At 40.8% G+C, this 16,176-nt stretch overlaps 1 protein-coding gene across 2 annotated transcripts in view; it reads right to left on the bottom strand.

Annotated features, from left to right (window-relative positions):
* Positions 1-7,079, bottom strand: part of PPP4R4 (protein phosphatase 4 regulatory subunit 4) — a 58,204-nt gene extending 51,125 nt beyond the window's left edge. The window contains exons 1-2 of one of the 2 annotated variants that reach the window (XM_066552175.1): positions 6,820-7,079; positions 6,236-6,309 (exon numbers count right to left, since the gene is read on the bottom strand). In XM_066552175.1, the coding sequence (XP_066408272.1) occupies positions 6,236-6,309; positions 6,820-6,933 (188 nt within the window). In that variant the 5' untranslated portion in view covers positions 6,934-7,079. The remainder of the gene's footprint in view (positions 1-6,235; positions 6,310-6,819) is intronic. The other variant, XM_066552173.1, reaches the window with a different exon arrangement.
* Positions 7,080-16,176: the final 9,097 nt, after the last annotated feature.

The raw sequence follows: 16,176 nt of genomic DNA, 5'->3' as shown, positions 1-16,176 counted from the left end.
GGGTAGGAAGGTTCTGCAGGGGAATCTGGACAGGCCAGATCCATGGGCTGAGACTAGTGGTATGGGGTTCAACAAGTCCAAGGGTCAGGTTCTGCACTGGGGTCACACGGTGCCACAGGCTGGGGCAGAGTGGCTGCAAAGCTGCCTGGTGGAAAAGGACCTGGGGGTGCCCTCTGACAACAGCTGAACATGAGCCAGCTGTGCCCAGGTGGCCAAGAAGGCCAATGGCATCCTGGCCTGTGTCAGCAATGGTGTGGCCAGCAGAGCCAGGGCAGGGATTGTCCCCCTGTACCCAGCCCTGGTGAGGCCACACCTCAAATGCTGTGTTCAGTTCTGGGCCCCTCATGACAAGAAAGAGATTGAGGGGCTGGAGCATTGAGGGCAGCAGAGCTGGAGAAGGGTCTGGAGCACAAGTCTTGTGAGGAGCAGCTGAGGGAGCTGGGGTTGTTTAGCCAGAAGAGGATTACTCTTCTGTATTACTTTCCACAGCCACCTGAAAGGGGTTTGGAGCCAGGTGGGGATCAGACTCTTCTCTCAGGCAACAAGTGGCAGGATGAAAGGAAATGGCCTCAAGCTGTGTTAGGGAATGTTCAAGTTGAAGATCAGGAAGAATTTTCATTAGTTAAGGCTGTTCAGAGCAGTGGTAGATTCTCCATTCCTGGAAGAGTTCAAAAATTGACTGGACATGGCACTTAGTGCTATATTTTATTCGACATGGTGGTGTTTATTCAAAGGTTGGACTCAGCGACCTTAGAGGTCTTTTCCAACTTTGTGATTCTTTAAGTCCATTTTATGTCAAAGGCCTTGTTATACAACAGCTGATACTTACTATCCTCTGCTTATTTCAGCCAGTACTTAACTTCACAGATTCAAAGTATACATTCAGAATCAGAGTAACAAGAACCACATCTGATTTGCTATTGACAGCAGAGTCATCTACCAGCTGTGACTTCTTGTTTACACTCCCATTTATAGCAGCACGAGCAGTTGCATTTTGTTCCACACTTTGCTGGAACCAAGCATCTGAAAATTCTGTTAGACTTAGCATGTATTCCCTTATCTGACTGTGAGATTGTGTGGCTGCAACAGCATCAGTGCTGGAACACAAAACTTATGAGTACCATGCAGTCACATAACGAAAGGAGAGTTGAGCTTCTCTCTGATATCAGGAAAACTTCTTTCAGCTTAACTTGAGTGTGAAACCAGACACCAGGAAACCGTAACTTCATAAATACCATAAGCCAGTCAAAGTTTCAGGCATTTCACCCCCTCCCAAGCACTGTTCCCATGCTGCTATTCAATTCCTTTGTGCTGGCACAGGTCTTCTTTAAAGTATACAAAGTCCTGGACCACACAGTTGATCAGTTTTAAAACTAACCATCATTTTCAGGATTTGCCTCAGGTGAAGTCCCCAGCACGTTGTGCAGACAAAAGGGCAAACATAGTTCAAACACTAGAACAGGGAGAGGACTGGCACTGCCATCTTCCTTCACTGTAGCCTGAGAAAGAAACCTGAAATTTTTCTCTCTCCTTTATTTTAATGCTTCTCAATGCACTACAGTAACTCTGTTCTGTATATTCACAGCTGGCTCAGCTGCAGTTTCAACTCAGCAAACATGATTAACAGAAGTATTTGCACCAATCTAAATTTAAATAAAGGTATGTGACTTAGCAGCACTTTAGGAATCTACAGGTACACCTTTTACTTTAGGGTGAAAGAATCAATATTATACTCATTAGTTTATTTGCATAACACATTTAGGGTCAAACAAATTGTTCATCTGTCCAAGTAAGTGAATCAGAATGAAACTTTTATAAAACTTAAAGTTGCAATTTGAAAAATAAAGGATGGGAAAAATGAAGAAATACTTTTTAGGTTGATATTTACAGCTTGACAGGACAGATGGAAAAACTATTTTCCAATATGCTGAGCATTACAGCTGGATCATTAGGACCATAAACTGTATAACTGGAATAGAATAGCCAGTTCTCATGATTATGTAACACACCAAAAAAATCTATACAATGCAGAAAATCAGCTCCTAAAGTTACATGTAAATGAAAGCTTTCATTTAAAATCAAATTATTTTAAAGTGATTTGCCTGAACCTACAGAAAAGTTAAATTTTCCAAAATTAACACCATCACTAAAAACCAGACCAAAAAAAAACCCCACAAGCTTTTAAATAGTAGTGGTTTTGACATTCACAATCAACAACATATAATGCATTAAAAGATGTTTAGAATTTGAGAATGCTCTAGCTAATCAAGGATAGCTTGTACAATACAGTACAATTTTTCTTCTTGTTGCTGTGGCCTTTTTAAGACATCATAACTTTAGAGGCATTGAATTCTTTCCAGTCTAGACAGAGTATCTATTGTGTCTTCAAGAACTGTGTTAAATGTTTTAGAAAGGGATTGTTTTCTACACTGATAGATAGAATCTCTCCAAAAACAATGGTTTTGTTCCTAAAAGGGTGAATAATTCAATCTTCCACCTTGATAACTCATTATTACTGTGTTATTTTGAGTAAGACACAAATGTCAAGGTCTGGAAGCTTTAACACTAGCAGGCACAAATGAAAAAAAAAAATAGCTGAACACAAAATCATACACTACACACAACAATCCAAAAGCCCTAGGGAAATCTATCAGAAAAGTCCTCAGAAAACAAACCACCCTGCAGTGGTTATGCCAATAAGCATCCAGAACCAGATTCTCATCAGGCAAAGAATACTTTGGGCTGTATACCCAAGAGTGAGCTACGGTAAGACAAATTAATATAAGTAGTAACACCAATCAAGCATCAGAAAACATGGAAAAACTAATTACAGGCAAAAATTCACAGCAGGAATAAAAATTATTGTCCCCAAGCTGCTTATTGCCACTGTCCTGGTAGAGGTCATGATGCCCTGCGGTGGAATGCAAACTATTCAGTTGCTTCAGTGTGTTCCAGCAGCTCCTCTTAATCTGCTGATGGTTTTATGATCAGCCATCAATCTTGACACTGACTCGGTTGAGAGTCAGTGCTGTTTTGCTGTCTTTGTTCTTCTGTTGGGCCAGCATCATACAAAGTACAGACAGAATACAACTCTTCAGTGATTCCTGTTAGAGGCTCCAGAAACCACCAAACACACAAGTTGAAGCTCTAATATATAGTTCTGAGACAATCAAATCCCTCTTCCTCCCTAAGTCCCTAAACCCATTTGGTTTCAATGAGAAGTTCATAAACATCCCTGACAGTCTGGTCTAAGGAAGCCCAGTTCCTCTACCAGAATCAAGGTTAAATGAGATTAAAATAAATTACAGTCCACTTTGTTACCACATTCTTATTAAATTAGAACTTGCTCAGTCTAACTGCAGAATGTTACCTAATTAAAACCAAGTATTCTGGGCGTTAGCAGTTTAAAGCAGAAGTTCATTTATACTCAGGTCATATTAAAGTGATCCTAGCCACCAGGAGAACTGCTACATCCTCTCCTTTTGCTTGCAGAACTGTTTCTATATCCACATGATGTAGCAAATCGAAGAGTTGGATTTATCTGACAATTAATGTGACTAGAAATTATCAGCTTTACCTAGATCTTCTTATCAATCCACCTCATTACACAGTTATCTGAAAAACAGTACTAGCAGAAAAGGGGAGACTGAAAGCAAAGACATTCACTAGCAATAATAAAGAGAGAGAGATTTACTTTCTAGATGGTTACAAATACATACAGGATGAGCAAAGCAATTAACTTCACAATGTCAAGTAAAAGTCCACACCAGAAACTGTATGGTACTACTGGCAAATGAGAAGCAAAGAACACAAGAAGTGAAAAGAGAAGAATAACTGATGAAACTCTGAGAGCTGGAAAATTAATACCTTCTCATATATACAGTAAGCAAGAATCAGTCACTAGGGAAAAAAAAGAAAATCTATCTCCAACCTGGATCTCAGTGCACCCATTTTCAGACTACTATAGTAAAAGACTTCAGGAGCAGAAATCTTCTAAAAACAAGTATCTAACAAACATACAACTCTGCATATAAGCAAATATAAGCAAATCCAAGTTCAAGGGTGGGGAGGAGAAGTTTGGGGGCAGGTTTTAGAAGTGAAGGATGTGAAAAGAGAAGAAAGTGGTTGAGTTTTTGTTCAGAATGAAAGCCTTTAAAATGTGAAGACTCTTTCTGAACTTTCCCAGAAAATCACTAGTAAACATTAGCTTTGCTGTAGCATACAAAGCTTCTACCCATTATTAATCAGCTCCATTGCACTGTAAAAGCAACCTGAAAGATACTCACCTCAGTAAATTTAAAATCTTCAACTTGCAGATTAGAGTGCAATAAGTAAATGACAATACAAAAACCATTGTGACAAAAGTAGTATTCTGATGCTACCTGTAGATATTTAAGATGAGAGGCCCGCTTTCCGTTACTGTTCTTGTATATTTTTAATGTATATGTAATGTATACATCCTTTCCAAATGGGATACAACAGATACAAATTGTCTTTAAGAATTTGTTTCAACCTCAGCAAAGCTATTTCTATAGATAGACTTTCAGAAAAGGCAGTGGCTTTTTGGATTAGATCAAGGTTAGTCCCACATAAGGAGCAATGTGAAGGACAGTGAATAATGCATCTGTGTGAGAAAATGAGGCAAAGAAAGACTGGACTGATATTACTATCAAACTGCAATAGGCAGGTATATTGTATTATAACAGAGGAAAAATTCCTGACAAGCCAGAAGTACATACTCTAGTACATTATATAAAAGGTACTACTAGGTTACAGGCAGCTTTTCAACTCTGCTTTTACTCCATTCAGTATAAGGACAGCAACGTGCTATTCAACAGCAACAGCTTCCACTGGATGACTGTATTAACATACATGCACAGCAAGACTAGCTTACAAAAACCATACCAAGCAGATTGAAGGTTCCTTTCAGCAATGAGAACAATGCAGAGGGAAAAATGAATGCTTCTTTAAAAGAAAAAGAATATTATGTGTCGAACAGCTGCTGGAGTAGAGAAAATCACATAAAGATGTCAGGAGAAGGGCAAGGCCAGGTTGAAAAGCAATTGATAAGATCAAAGCTATGAATGCCATTTAAAAAGGCAATTATCTAGTTAAGACATATATGCTGGAAACATGGATTTTTAAGTGGAAAAGAAGCAAAGAAATTTGCTACACACTGGAAAAGAAAAAAATCATCTATGCTGGTTGTTGTAAGGTAAAACCCAGAACGGATACACGTCCTTTCAGTGATATGTACCACATCCAAAAGGTTTACTCTGAATTTCCCTGCAGTCAACAGACTGCTTTGATTACAGCAACTAAGAGCAAAGCAAGTTTTAAAAGCTTCTATTTAATAAATTTCAGTAGTCAGTATCAAAAGCAGTATCAGCAGTCAAAAATGATTACTTACAAATACTGCCATGCACCCCAAAAAGAGAAAACTGTATCACCAAGAATATCTATCCTAAATACTGAGCACAGGCTTAAGACTAGAAAAGCACTTAAAATAGCAGAATAAGCAAACTGAGAGGGAGCTGCAGCTGGTTCTCCAATTACTAGGTATTGTTTAAAAATGCATATTCAACTCAAAATCCCCCAGAACATTTGTACTCTCAAAGATGAATTACACAGTAGTTGAAAGATCCATACTTTAAACTACCAAATTTAAGTTATTCAAATAGCTGCAAATAAATATTTTCAACAAGAAGGAGGAGGTAAGATGATGAAAACCAGAACAGAGGGAAGTATTAACACAGTATTTTCTACAATAATTTCTAAGGACTATAGAACTAATGTCTCAAGTTTTTTCTTCTGAAAGTCCAAACACACAGGATGCTAGAACAGCTCTGTTACCAGCCTGTGTTAACTGCCCATGAGTGAATATTTGCTTGGAGTGAGTATGAACTCCCTGAATTATTGGTATTAATAACATTGACACTCAGGGAATCTTGCAAAATCAACTACAGGGGAAAAGACGATTAAGTACAACTCTGTGATGGTGAGGAACATATTAAAAGATCAGAAATTCTTATACATGTACACAGACACCCCATTATAGGGTGATTTTTTTGGAAATTACAATACCTATTTTCATCTTGCCTAAATGCTTAACATAGATGAAGGCAAAAGAACTACTAATAGACTGAAAATTAAAGGAGTGAAGAGTAAAACACTAAAAAAGCTGTATGTAAATACAATGGTCAGCAATGTTTCACAGCAACATTTTAGGAAATACCTGAGTAGATAAACAGCCCTTTCAATATCACTGAGTTCTTCATCAACTGTCAATCTTTCTATTTCTTCTGGTGTCTGTCAAGTGTGAAATAGAGATTATGAGTTTACAATGCTTGACTACTTTACTGTTTTAATCTTAAAACAACCCGCTTCTCCCCACACATACAGGGATAGCTTCATGAGTAATCTGAATTTATTCATGAAACCTCCAGCCAACATTTCAAATTCAAACACATAAATCTTTCACCAGGAAAAGATGGAACGTCAGAGAAGTACAGTTTCAAGTCAGACACTATCACTATTAAACAAGTGGCATATAATTTAATCTAAAGCTAGTCTATTTGTTCCCATCTTAATGTTCTTATACTGAAAACATCAAATCCCTGCTATATAGAATTGGAGATTGTTTATTATAAAATGACTGAGAAGGAGGTTTCATATCCTGGTGCTGTACAAACAAACAAACAAACAAACAAACCAAAACAAACGCTAGAAAAACGGTCTTTTCACTTATTTGTGCATAATTAAAACAGACCCAATTTAAAATAGATTTTAAAGCACCATTCTTTTTCGAGGTATATATACCTTCAGGCTCCTGCGTACTGGCCTCTCTATAATAGTTAGTTCCTGCAGGTCTTCTATGTATCCAAAAAGACTGCTATGACTAAAATCCATTTTGGAGAAGATTACTGGGCGCATGTAACAACTAGAGCCTTCGGCAGCCGTCGCTGTCCCCGAGCCTCACATCGCAGCGCGGGCGGCAGGAGCGAAGCCCCGGGGCGCTCCGGCGGCCGGCAGCGGCTCCGGCTCGGCGCACACACTGCGGCAGCGCCGCCGGCCGCCACCCCCGCCCGGCCTCCTGCCGGCAAACTTTCCGCTCCGCCCGGGCGGCCAGGCGGCGGGGCCGGCGCCCGCAGCCCCGAGAGCCGCTGCGGCCGCTGCTGCCTCGGCGGGCGGGAGTTTCGAGCCAAGTTTGCCCTCGTCGCTGGCCACCCCGTCCGCAGCGAGGGCGCGGGGACCGCGGTGCCCCCGGGCGCCAGAGGGGCCGGGCGGACCCCTCGGCCGCGGGCTCGTTCCTCAGCAGCGGGGCAGGAGGGAAGGGCAGGGCGCGGAGCGGAGCGCAACAGCCCCGCTGCGGTGCCCGGGTGCCGCCTCCCCGCCCGCCCCGGGAGGAGGGACGGTCGCTGTGGTGCAGTGACGCTCCCCGCCCCCGTCCCGCGGCGCAGCCCCTCGCCTCCGTCCCCGGTGAACGCCGCAGCCCCCGGCCGGGGCAGCCCCAGCCCCGCCGAGCCGGTCTCCGCGGCAACGCGGCGCTCCCGTGGCCTCCGCGGGCAGGGCAGGGCAGGGCAACGCCGGGCGCGGCAGCGGCGGAACGCGCGGAGGCGCGGCCCCCTCAGCGCCCGGCCCCGCGGGGCTGCCCGGCCCCCTCAGCGCCCGGCCCCGCGGGGCTGCCCGGCCCCCTCAGCGCCCGGCCCCGCGGGGCTGCCCGGCCCCCTCAGCGCCCGGCCCCGCGGGGCTGCCCGGCCCCCTCAGCGCCCGGCCCCGCGGGGCTGCCCGGCCCCCTCAGCGCCCGGCCCCGCGGGGCTGCCCGGCCGCCGTGGTGCGGTCCCGGGGGCTTCCCCTCGCAGGGCGACAGCGCCGCGGCCGCTGCTCCTCCACCCCTCCCCTGGGGGGCGCCAGCGGCACTGGGACCCCCACCAGTGTCACCCGTCTCACCGCTGTGTCAAAGCAGAATTACACCGGGGAAAGTGAAAACAAGTGCTGTTTTTAATGAAAAGTCCAAACCAGGTTCCTCCCCCAATGAACACTTTTATATTAATGCTTAAAAAAAAAATACTTCTTTGGCAGAAAACTAAAACTCTGACGAAGATAGCACTTGCACTCTTCATAAATTCTTACTCTTCACCTTTTGCATTCTATACCCAGGTTACACACCAGTCACACAGCAGCAGCACAGATTCCAACAGGAATAGTTTTCCTGATATGTGCAGTTAGGCCTTGGATGCCTTAACCATTTCGGCTCACAAATGTGGAATGCCTTGGGGGCTAAAGGGAGAGTGCTTTTTTCAAAATAAAAGTATCCTAATTACCTCTGATTCATATACAAATAAGCATGGATAATCTTTAAAAACTTAGTAAGAGAGCTTCTTTTGGGGTGGGTAAGTGATGCAAAATGCATGCAGGACAAGAATCATCATACAGAGTTAGACTCAGCATTTACTGACATAAGTAATTCACCAGACCTCTAGACAGTGGACTTTGCAATGGTTATATGAACACATCAGTCACACTCAAACCAGAAATTAGAAAACCTGTTGTCATGGTTTGAGAAGAAGTAAGTTTTCTGGGATGTGGTATTGGCACCTTGTGTGGCCACTGGGAACATGGATATGCCTCTGAGAACACAGGGGTTAAAAGCAGAGCACGGCGGGGGAAGCTCTCTTGGGTTCCAGTGAGGAAAGAGTTCGGGTCTCTCCCCTGTCCAGCTGCTGCTGCTGGGTGGGGCGGGGAAGCCATGCGGCCGGGTGAGGTAGGCCGGGGCTTTGGACAGAGATGGGAAGTGAAGAGGTCCCCCGAGGATGGAAGGGTGGGAGAAGCACCAGAGGGGCAGCGCCCCCCCAGGAGAGAGAGAGAGTAGAGCCTGTGCTTGGGACTGTGCTACCTGGAAACTTGATAACATGTGCCGGCAGCACAGCCGAGAAGGAGAAGAAAGGGGGGGTAGCGAGGTGTCCGAGTTCCTGAGCAGGCAGAGCCCGAGTTTTTAACCCTTTTTTGGACAATGAAAACTTTTGCAGAACATTAACCTTTCCTAGAAGAGAGATAGAGATGAAATGGAAGAAGGAAATGTGCAAGTGTGAAGGTCTGGGCAAGTGAAAGATGTCAGAGGAGTAGAGAAGAATCTTAGGTGGGAAGAGATGATGGAGTGGCCTTAACTAGACTCTTCTTGTTATAGCCATGGACAGAACCATGTTCCTTGTGACACAGAGACTGCATCCAGGGGGAGGCAATGGCTCAGAGCCAAGAGGGTTCAGTGTTGAGACCCCTCGGCCCCAAGGGATGAAATTTGAAGGGGACAGGTGTCCCAAAGGTGAGACTGTGCTCTTTTTGGAACGGGACAAAGCATCCTTAAAAGGACAACCCTAGAAGCAGCTCTGGTCCATGTGCAGTGGTGAGAGCACTGGACATGGAAGGAAGAGGTCACGATGGCAGATGTTCTCTGGGCAGTGCCGCGAGTGACACGGAAACACACGAGGTTTCAGCTGTGTTTCCAGGGGAAGCCTATGGCACAAGAAGGACTCCTCTCCTCTTGATGAACTGAGAATTGATTGTCTGAAGGGTGGTGATGGACTGAGAGTTGGTGATTTGGAGGATAGATGTATTGGAAATTTGGTGGGGGGAGGAGGAAACATTTTTGGAAAGCTTTCATTTTCCCTGTGTGTTTCTTGTTAATTAGAGTTGTAGTTTAGTTAATAAAGTTTTCTTTTCTTTATTTCTAAGGGGGGGCCTGCTTTGCTTATTCCTGGTCACATCTCACAGCAGACACCAGAGAGCATATATTTTCATGGGGGCACTGGCATTGTGCGAGCACCACACCATGACACCTGTAAATATTTCACAAGGGCTTGTTTGAGGGGGTGCGATGGTTTTTTATCCTTGGAAAATGCCCATGTGACCAAGTCAGTTTTGTTGATAAAAGATTAAAATTCCAGCAGTCATAAAGATTATATGATACTCTGTGGTATTTTACCCAGAATTTTATTAATTTTTATTCTGTGACCGGAAAGCACCTCAGCTTTTATCTAGCAAAAAATAAACATTGTCCCCTATGTGTTACTTATCTGTCTACCAGTTAGGCCAAATCCTGTGCTTGGACAAACCAGTAAAACATTAAAAATTAGAGGATCTCCATTAATTTCAAATGTACAACAGAATTATTAGCAGAAAAATCTAATCCAATACACATATACATAATTAAAGTGTTATGTAATAGAAAACTAAAACCATTTGGAATTTTCAAGGGATGATGATGAATTAAAATAAGAAACACTTTTTTGAACATCTCCTTTGTAAAATCGTTTTAACCAGGGAGCATCATTAACCAGAAAATACAATAAATAGCTGCAACTGAACCTAAGTCCTCTCGGAGTTGGTAAGGAACTAGCTCTACGAGAGGAAATAAAAAAAGAGTTTTAGACAATGTTCCTTCCTCAAATATAAAATCCTGGCATGCAGGCTTCTGCCAGTGATAAGTATTAGGAAAACATATTGAAATCCCAAACACAGTTAGTTAGGAAAATCCTTTTGCAAGTTCTTTCACAGCCAATCTGTGGTTATTTCACCTTGCAAGTAGTTCTCATGAATCATAGATATCTTCTGAAATCAAAGGTATTTTCTTCTGAATGCCTTGAACTAGGAACTCAATGCAGTTTTCAAACAAGGAATTCCAGAATTCAGTTTTATAGACTGAATAATACAGAGTTTAAATATGCAATTAGGCTGATTACTCATGTTGTATTTTATAACATTTATTATAAACTTTGTAAGCCACTAAGGAAGAGAGTTTTTTATAAATGTGTAAACATTTAGAAAAACATCTCTTCCTTACTGCCTTTAAAAAACTGTCCTTCTAACTCAGTCCAGGAAACACTGAGCAGAAATGATTCCCATTAAATTTAAAATCTGTAGATATGTCAAAGATATCTACAAATATCCTGGAAATATGAAAAACAGAATTAAGAAAAAAGATTTTTTTTCCACTAAATATAGTACTGGACTAGAATAAAGAACACAGAAGGAATTAGATTAAATATAAACATATCTCATTTTGACCCATACATTTGACAGAAAACATAAAGCTTGCATATTTTGTTCCAAAACCACATAAATAAAAATGAATCCCCTCTGATAGTAAACCTGCAGGCAAGTGGTCTCTCATTCTCATCTGTAACTAAAGTCACATATGACTTCCCTTCCACTGCTGCTGCTTTCAGCTCCTCCCTTTTCCACTCCTCTCTTCTCTTAAATAAACTCTACTCTCAGCTTCATTCCAACCTTGTCATAGCCATTGTATTAGAATCAAGAGCTATTTCATGCTGCTTTAATGAAATTCAGAGTGAATTGGAGCCTTCATTTTAACACAGGAGCTGTGTAACCTTGGAAAGACAGTACCAGGCTTTTTATTTGAATAATCCTTTCTTGAGGAAGACAACTGCAGAGCACCTGGGGAAGTGGTACCCATACTTACCTAGTGGAAGGAAAGAGTATTATTCCTGCCTTCTAAAGCAATGAGCTCTAAATTCAATGCAGGTGAAGATAAAAAAAAAAAAAAAAAAAAAAAAAAACCAAGACAACATACGTAGAAGGACTTTGTATCTGAAGTTTTCTTTAGGTACTCTGACTCTACCTCAGGATTCTGGGGTGAAGTGATTTGTCAGGTTGGACAGATGCAGAATTCTTCTTTGCTACCCAGCAGTGAGGTGTCTGCCTTTTGGAAACTGCTCTGAAAAAGCTGTTTTTCTTACCATATCTGTTACATGTACCAAAAGAATCTACCAGTAAATCAAATAATTCACAGAGAAATTGAAAACTTGTGAAGTCTCAGAATGTATTGCAATGCCTGAATCAGCTGAAATATGAAGGAGCTGAGGAACTGGTTTGGGGGATATAGAAAGACATGCCAAGAAATGCTTCCAGGCAAAATGTATATGCTCCTGATTAAGAGTCAGATTTCTCATGCAATAGCCAAACCAAAAAAGAAGGAAAAATTCAGCAAAGTATTTTTTAATTATGTTGGGAAAAAAAACAAAAAACCCATAAAAAGGAACTCATTCTTCATTTCTCATTTTCCCTAATTTAACAGTCCAAAGAAAAAATAAATACCACTTCATAATGCACACAATGTAGGTTATGCACTGTGTAATTACAATTCTGCTCAGGACTCAGCACCTGAACTGTGCAGAAGTTCAATTCAGAATTTTGTCTGTTTGCCACCACTGAGAGACAGCCAAAGCTGCAGCAGCTGTTGCTCACCATTTCCAAATGAGTGACCTCTGACTGAAATTGGTTTTTACAGTCCACCAGACTCTTAAAAAATGCAGTTTTGATGTTCAATCTAATCCCTTAGCCTTACAAAACAAGGTTGTTTTTATTCTATTTGTACTCCAAGTAAAAATGTAGCCATGAACAGTGGCTTTTCAGGAAATCTCTGTGTCAAGGCAAACCTGTAACAAGAATAATATAAAAGAAACATGGTCAAAAATATTAATCTACTTCAGAACACTGCTTGGAATGTAGCACACACAAACCTCAGTAGGAAAAAGATATTATTTAGTGTATTTTCCCGTTGTTGCTAAGAAACTGTTGCTTCATTTCACTATTGTCATTTGCAGAAAAATTTTGATTGTTCTTTTGCATTTTGGTCATCGCATTGTAACAGCTATATAAATAAGTGGGTTATAAAGGGAAAAGCACTGAATTGTGTTCCATGTGCTTTCATCTGTAGCCTGGTCTCCCATATTCTTTCCTGTAACTTAGTTCCCACCAAAAAGATCTAAAAAATTAAATAGATTATTTTACGAGAACACAGAAAAGATCCTTAAATTTATTTTTATGTAACATATAAAGTCTGCAAGATCACAGTCATTGTGCTCACCCTTTCTCTGAGAACTAGGAATGTATTCCTACAGTGTCTAATCTGCTGCCCTCTGTCCAAAAGTAGTTAAAAGCACATGCAAAAAGATAGAATAACAACAGAGAAAACAGAAAGTGTTGTTTTTCTTCAAATCTTCCAGCTATTTGTATGATTTTTTGACCTGGCAGTAGGACCTAATACCCAACTACTTTACAAAGTTTAAATGAATGATTTTCTATTGTAAAAACTGGCTCTACCATGTTCATAAGAGGAAGCTGATGAGTCCAGTTCCTTGCTATGACAACCATGAACACTGTCACACTCATGTCAAATATTATATTAAAACTAACAACTTTTTGTCTTCAAGTATTCTTTACTCATTAGTTGTCATAGAAACTTAAGATTTCCTACATAAAATTACTGTTGGTGAGTTTACCAAGTTTTTTCATATGTTAGTGTCCTTTATTCTTCTTTTCCTGGTATGTAAAGACTGCAGTCATATCTGCTCTCATCCTGGATTAAATAAGCTAAACTCAGAATTTAGTTTTCAGTCCTAAAACAGGCTCTTCATTCTCCTGCCCATCCTAGCAGTTCCCTTGGCATCTGCTGCAGTTTGACTTCACCTCTCTTGAATTAAGGTGATCAGAATACAGTATTGAAAATAAAAAATATCTGGGAAATAATGCCTCTTGCAAAGAATGAATATCTGTACAAGAGTTAGTTTACCAAATATACTACATTGGCGGCTCACAGTTAATCTTGTAGTCAATTACTACTGTCATCCACAGTGACCTAAAATTAATTAAGTCCCATCTTAATGGTATACATTCTCAGGATTAACCTTAGCTGAATAGTGCTGTACTTTGGATAATACAATTCATCCAATTATAATGGTCCTCAAGGTCCTTTCAATCGGCCTTGATATCATAATTCCCCTCTGTATTAATAACTGTGTCATCAGCAAATTTAATACTGTATCACAGTTATTCATTAAATAAGATTAGTCCACAAGACTTTAAGAAACTCAAGCAAACTCCATATAGCTGATAGGTTAATCTATCAATATGCACACCAATGTGCTATGCCAAAGGAAACATACATTTCCCTTCCTCTTTAGCCAACTTCATTCCCCTTGAAGTTCTGTCCTATTCCTTTTTCCCCTATGAAGAATATTTTGAGGTTGTCCAAGATTACATGCACTTTATTTCTCTGCCCAGAAAACCAGTTACCCTCTTAAGGGACATGGCCTGATTTCCCATTTCCCCTTGGTTAACCAATACTGACTTTTATTTAATTTCCTGTTATCTTCATAACTTCCTTTAGCATTCTTCCCTTGAAGATACATTCTGAAGTATCTACTGCATCTGACTGCAATTGCAACCATTCCAAATGTTTCTCTCATATTAAATGGAGTTGTCTTTGCTATTCTTCAATCACACAGAAAAATCTTCACCTTTATAAATCTGTACTTGAAAAAGTCTTTGCCACTAGAACTAGAGTTAAGCATGCCAGTACTCTTAAATCTCATACTTGTTCTCCTGGCTTTATGAACACATTCTCTGAAGGAGAGCATGATGCTTGACAAAAGTAAGAAATGCATTTGTGAAGTTGGAAGAACAAACAGAGAAAAAGTAAAAAAAGGCAGCACAGGCAAAGGGGTATATATTTTCAAATGAGGTTTGACAATAGTTATTTTTTCCATGGTGCTATGCTAGAACAATATTCCAGAACTTCTGAAAATGACAACAAAGGCCTTAAGCCCAAGAACCAAGGCTTTACCTTGCCACTTCAGGACCAGGACAACAAGCCTGATCTGGCTGCATGACAGAAAAGAGAGAAAAGCAAATTTTACAGTCTGCAAAGCACAGGAGGCATCAGGTCCCCCACTGTCCAGCAGCTGCATGTTCTTCAGGTGTACAGTGCACTGTGAGTATTAATATAAGTCACAGTACAGTGACACTCCTTTGTTAGCAGAAGCAGCTATCAAAATCAGTAATTAAGCACATACTGACATACTCTCTCCTGCAAGAGAGAAAAAAAAAAAAAAGAGAGAGAGAGAAACCAAAGAATTTGATTACTAAGTGAAAGCCTACATCAGCTGCTGACATGCACATTCAACTGTTCCTGGTGCTGAATTCAGCTACACGAATCCCAAAATTAAAGGTACTGGTCAAAACATTCTCTAGCTTACACTTCTTTAGGATAATTCTTCCATATTTTATAAAAAACTAAAATATGAATTGAAAAAATATATAATATCTATTATGTAATACTGCACAGTAGGGACCAAACCACCATCCCTGGGCTACTGATCTGCAGGAATGTAAATTTACAGCTGGGAAGAACAGGATCTGTTACCAGGTGAAGTTCTGTAATGAGGACATCAAACCCTTCAAGTTCTCTTGGGCTCTCAAGACATACTGGCTTAAATACCTTGGAAACTATTGATAAAATAACAAAATATGCATGTACTGACATGAGTTATGCAAACAAATGACTTATTAATACAGGTTATTATCTTCAATTCACAATTTCCTGGTATTTAAAGAACTGTTGATCTAAAGAAGCCCTAGGGGGGTAAAGCAGACCTGTTTCATTTGCCATTTATAGTTTTACTAAGAACTCACTCTGCAGTGTTGGTTATGGAATTGTATTTACCAGGAGTTTAACAGCTGTTAGACATGAAGGTGAACTTCTCATTGACAAAGCCTTGTCACAACATACCAAAGCTGGGCCTCTTTCAGGTCACAAAGGCTCAGAAAGATTAATGCTACAAAGGCTTAGCAAGATTATTGTTACTGTAATACTGAGCAAATTTTTAGTTCCCTTGGTTATCCCATTTCAAAGCAACTCAAATAACCAAACAGAGAAAGTTACCATGTCTGTGCTGGCTGTTCTGAAGCTATTGCTCATTACAAACAGGCATGTCCCTTCTTTCAAAGTGAGATTTAGGGCCTGCAATTCAGTCCCTCAGTCCAGAATATAGAGCTCAGTACTGCTCTAGAAGAAAATCAGCTGCACCCCTCACATGAGTTCTTACAGAAAAAATCAGAGTACCCCTTTCTGCCGTAAAAACATGTCCACAACTACACTAGAAAGCATAATTCAACATAATATGGCAAATCATGTCCATATTAAATCTTTCTTTCAGGACAAAGCTGGAAATTCTACAACTACAAAAGGACATGTAATTATACCTAGGAATAACAGGTAAGAACACTTCTTACCTGTTATGAAATAACAGAAAGAGAAAGCTTTCTCATTATTTTTATTCAGTGTCAGTGTTAAGTCAACCACACCAGAATTTCAGG

Source organism: Molothrus aeneus, chromosome 6, assembly GCF_037042795.1.
Source record: "Molothrus aeneus isolate 106 chromosome 6, BPBGC_Maene_1.0, whole genome shotgun sequence".
NCBI classification, from domain to species: Eukaryota; Metazoa; Chordata; class Aves; order Passeriformes; family Icteridae; genus Molothrus; species Molothrus aeneus.
The sequence above is the reverse complement of the archived record's forward strand: the minus strand, read 5'-3'. Positions and strand labels throughout refer to the sequence as shown.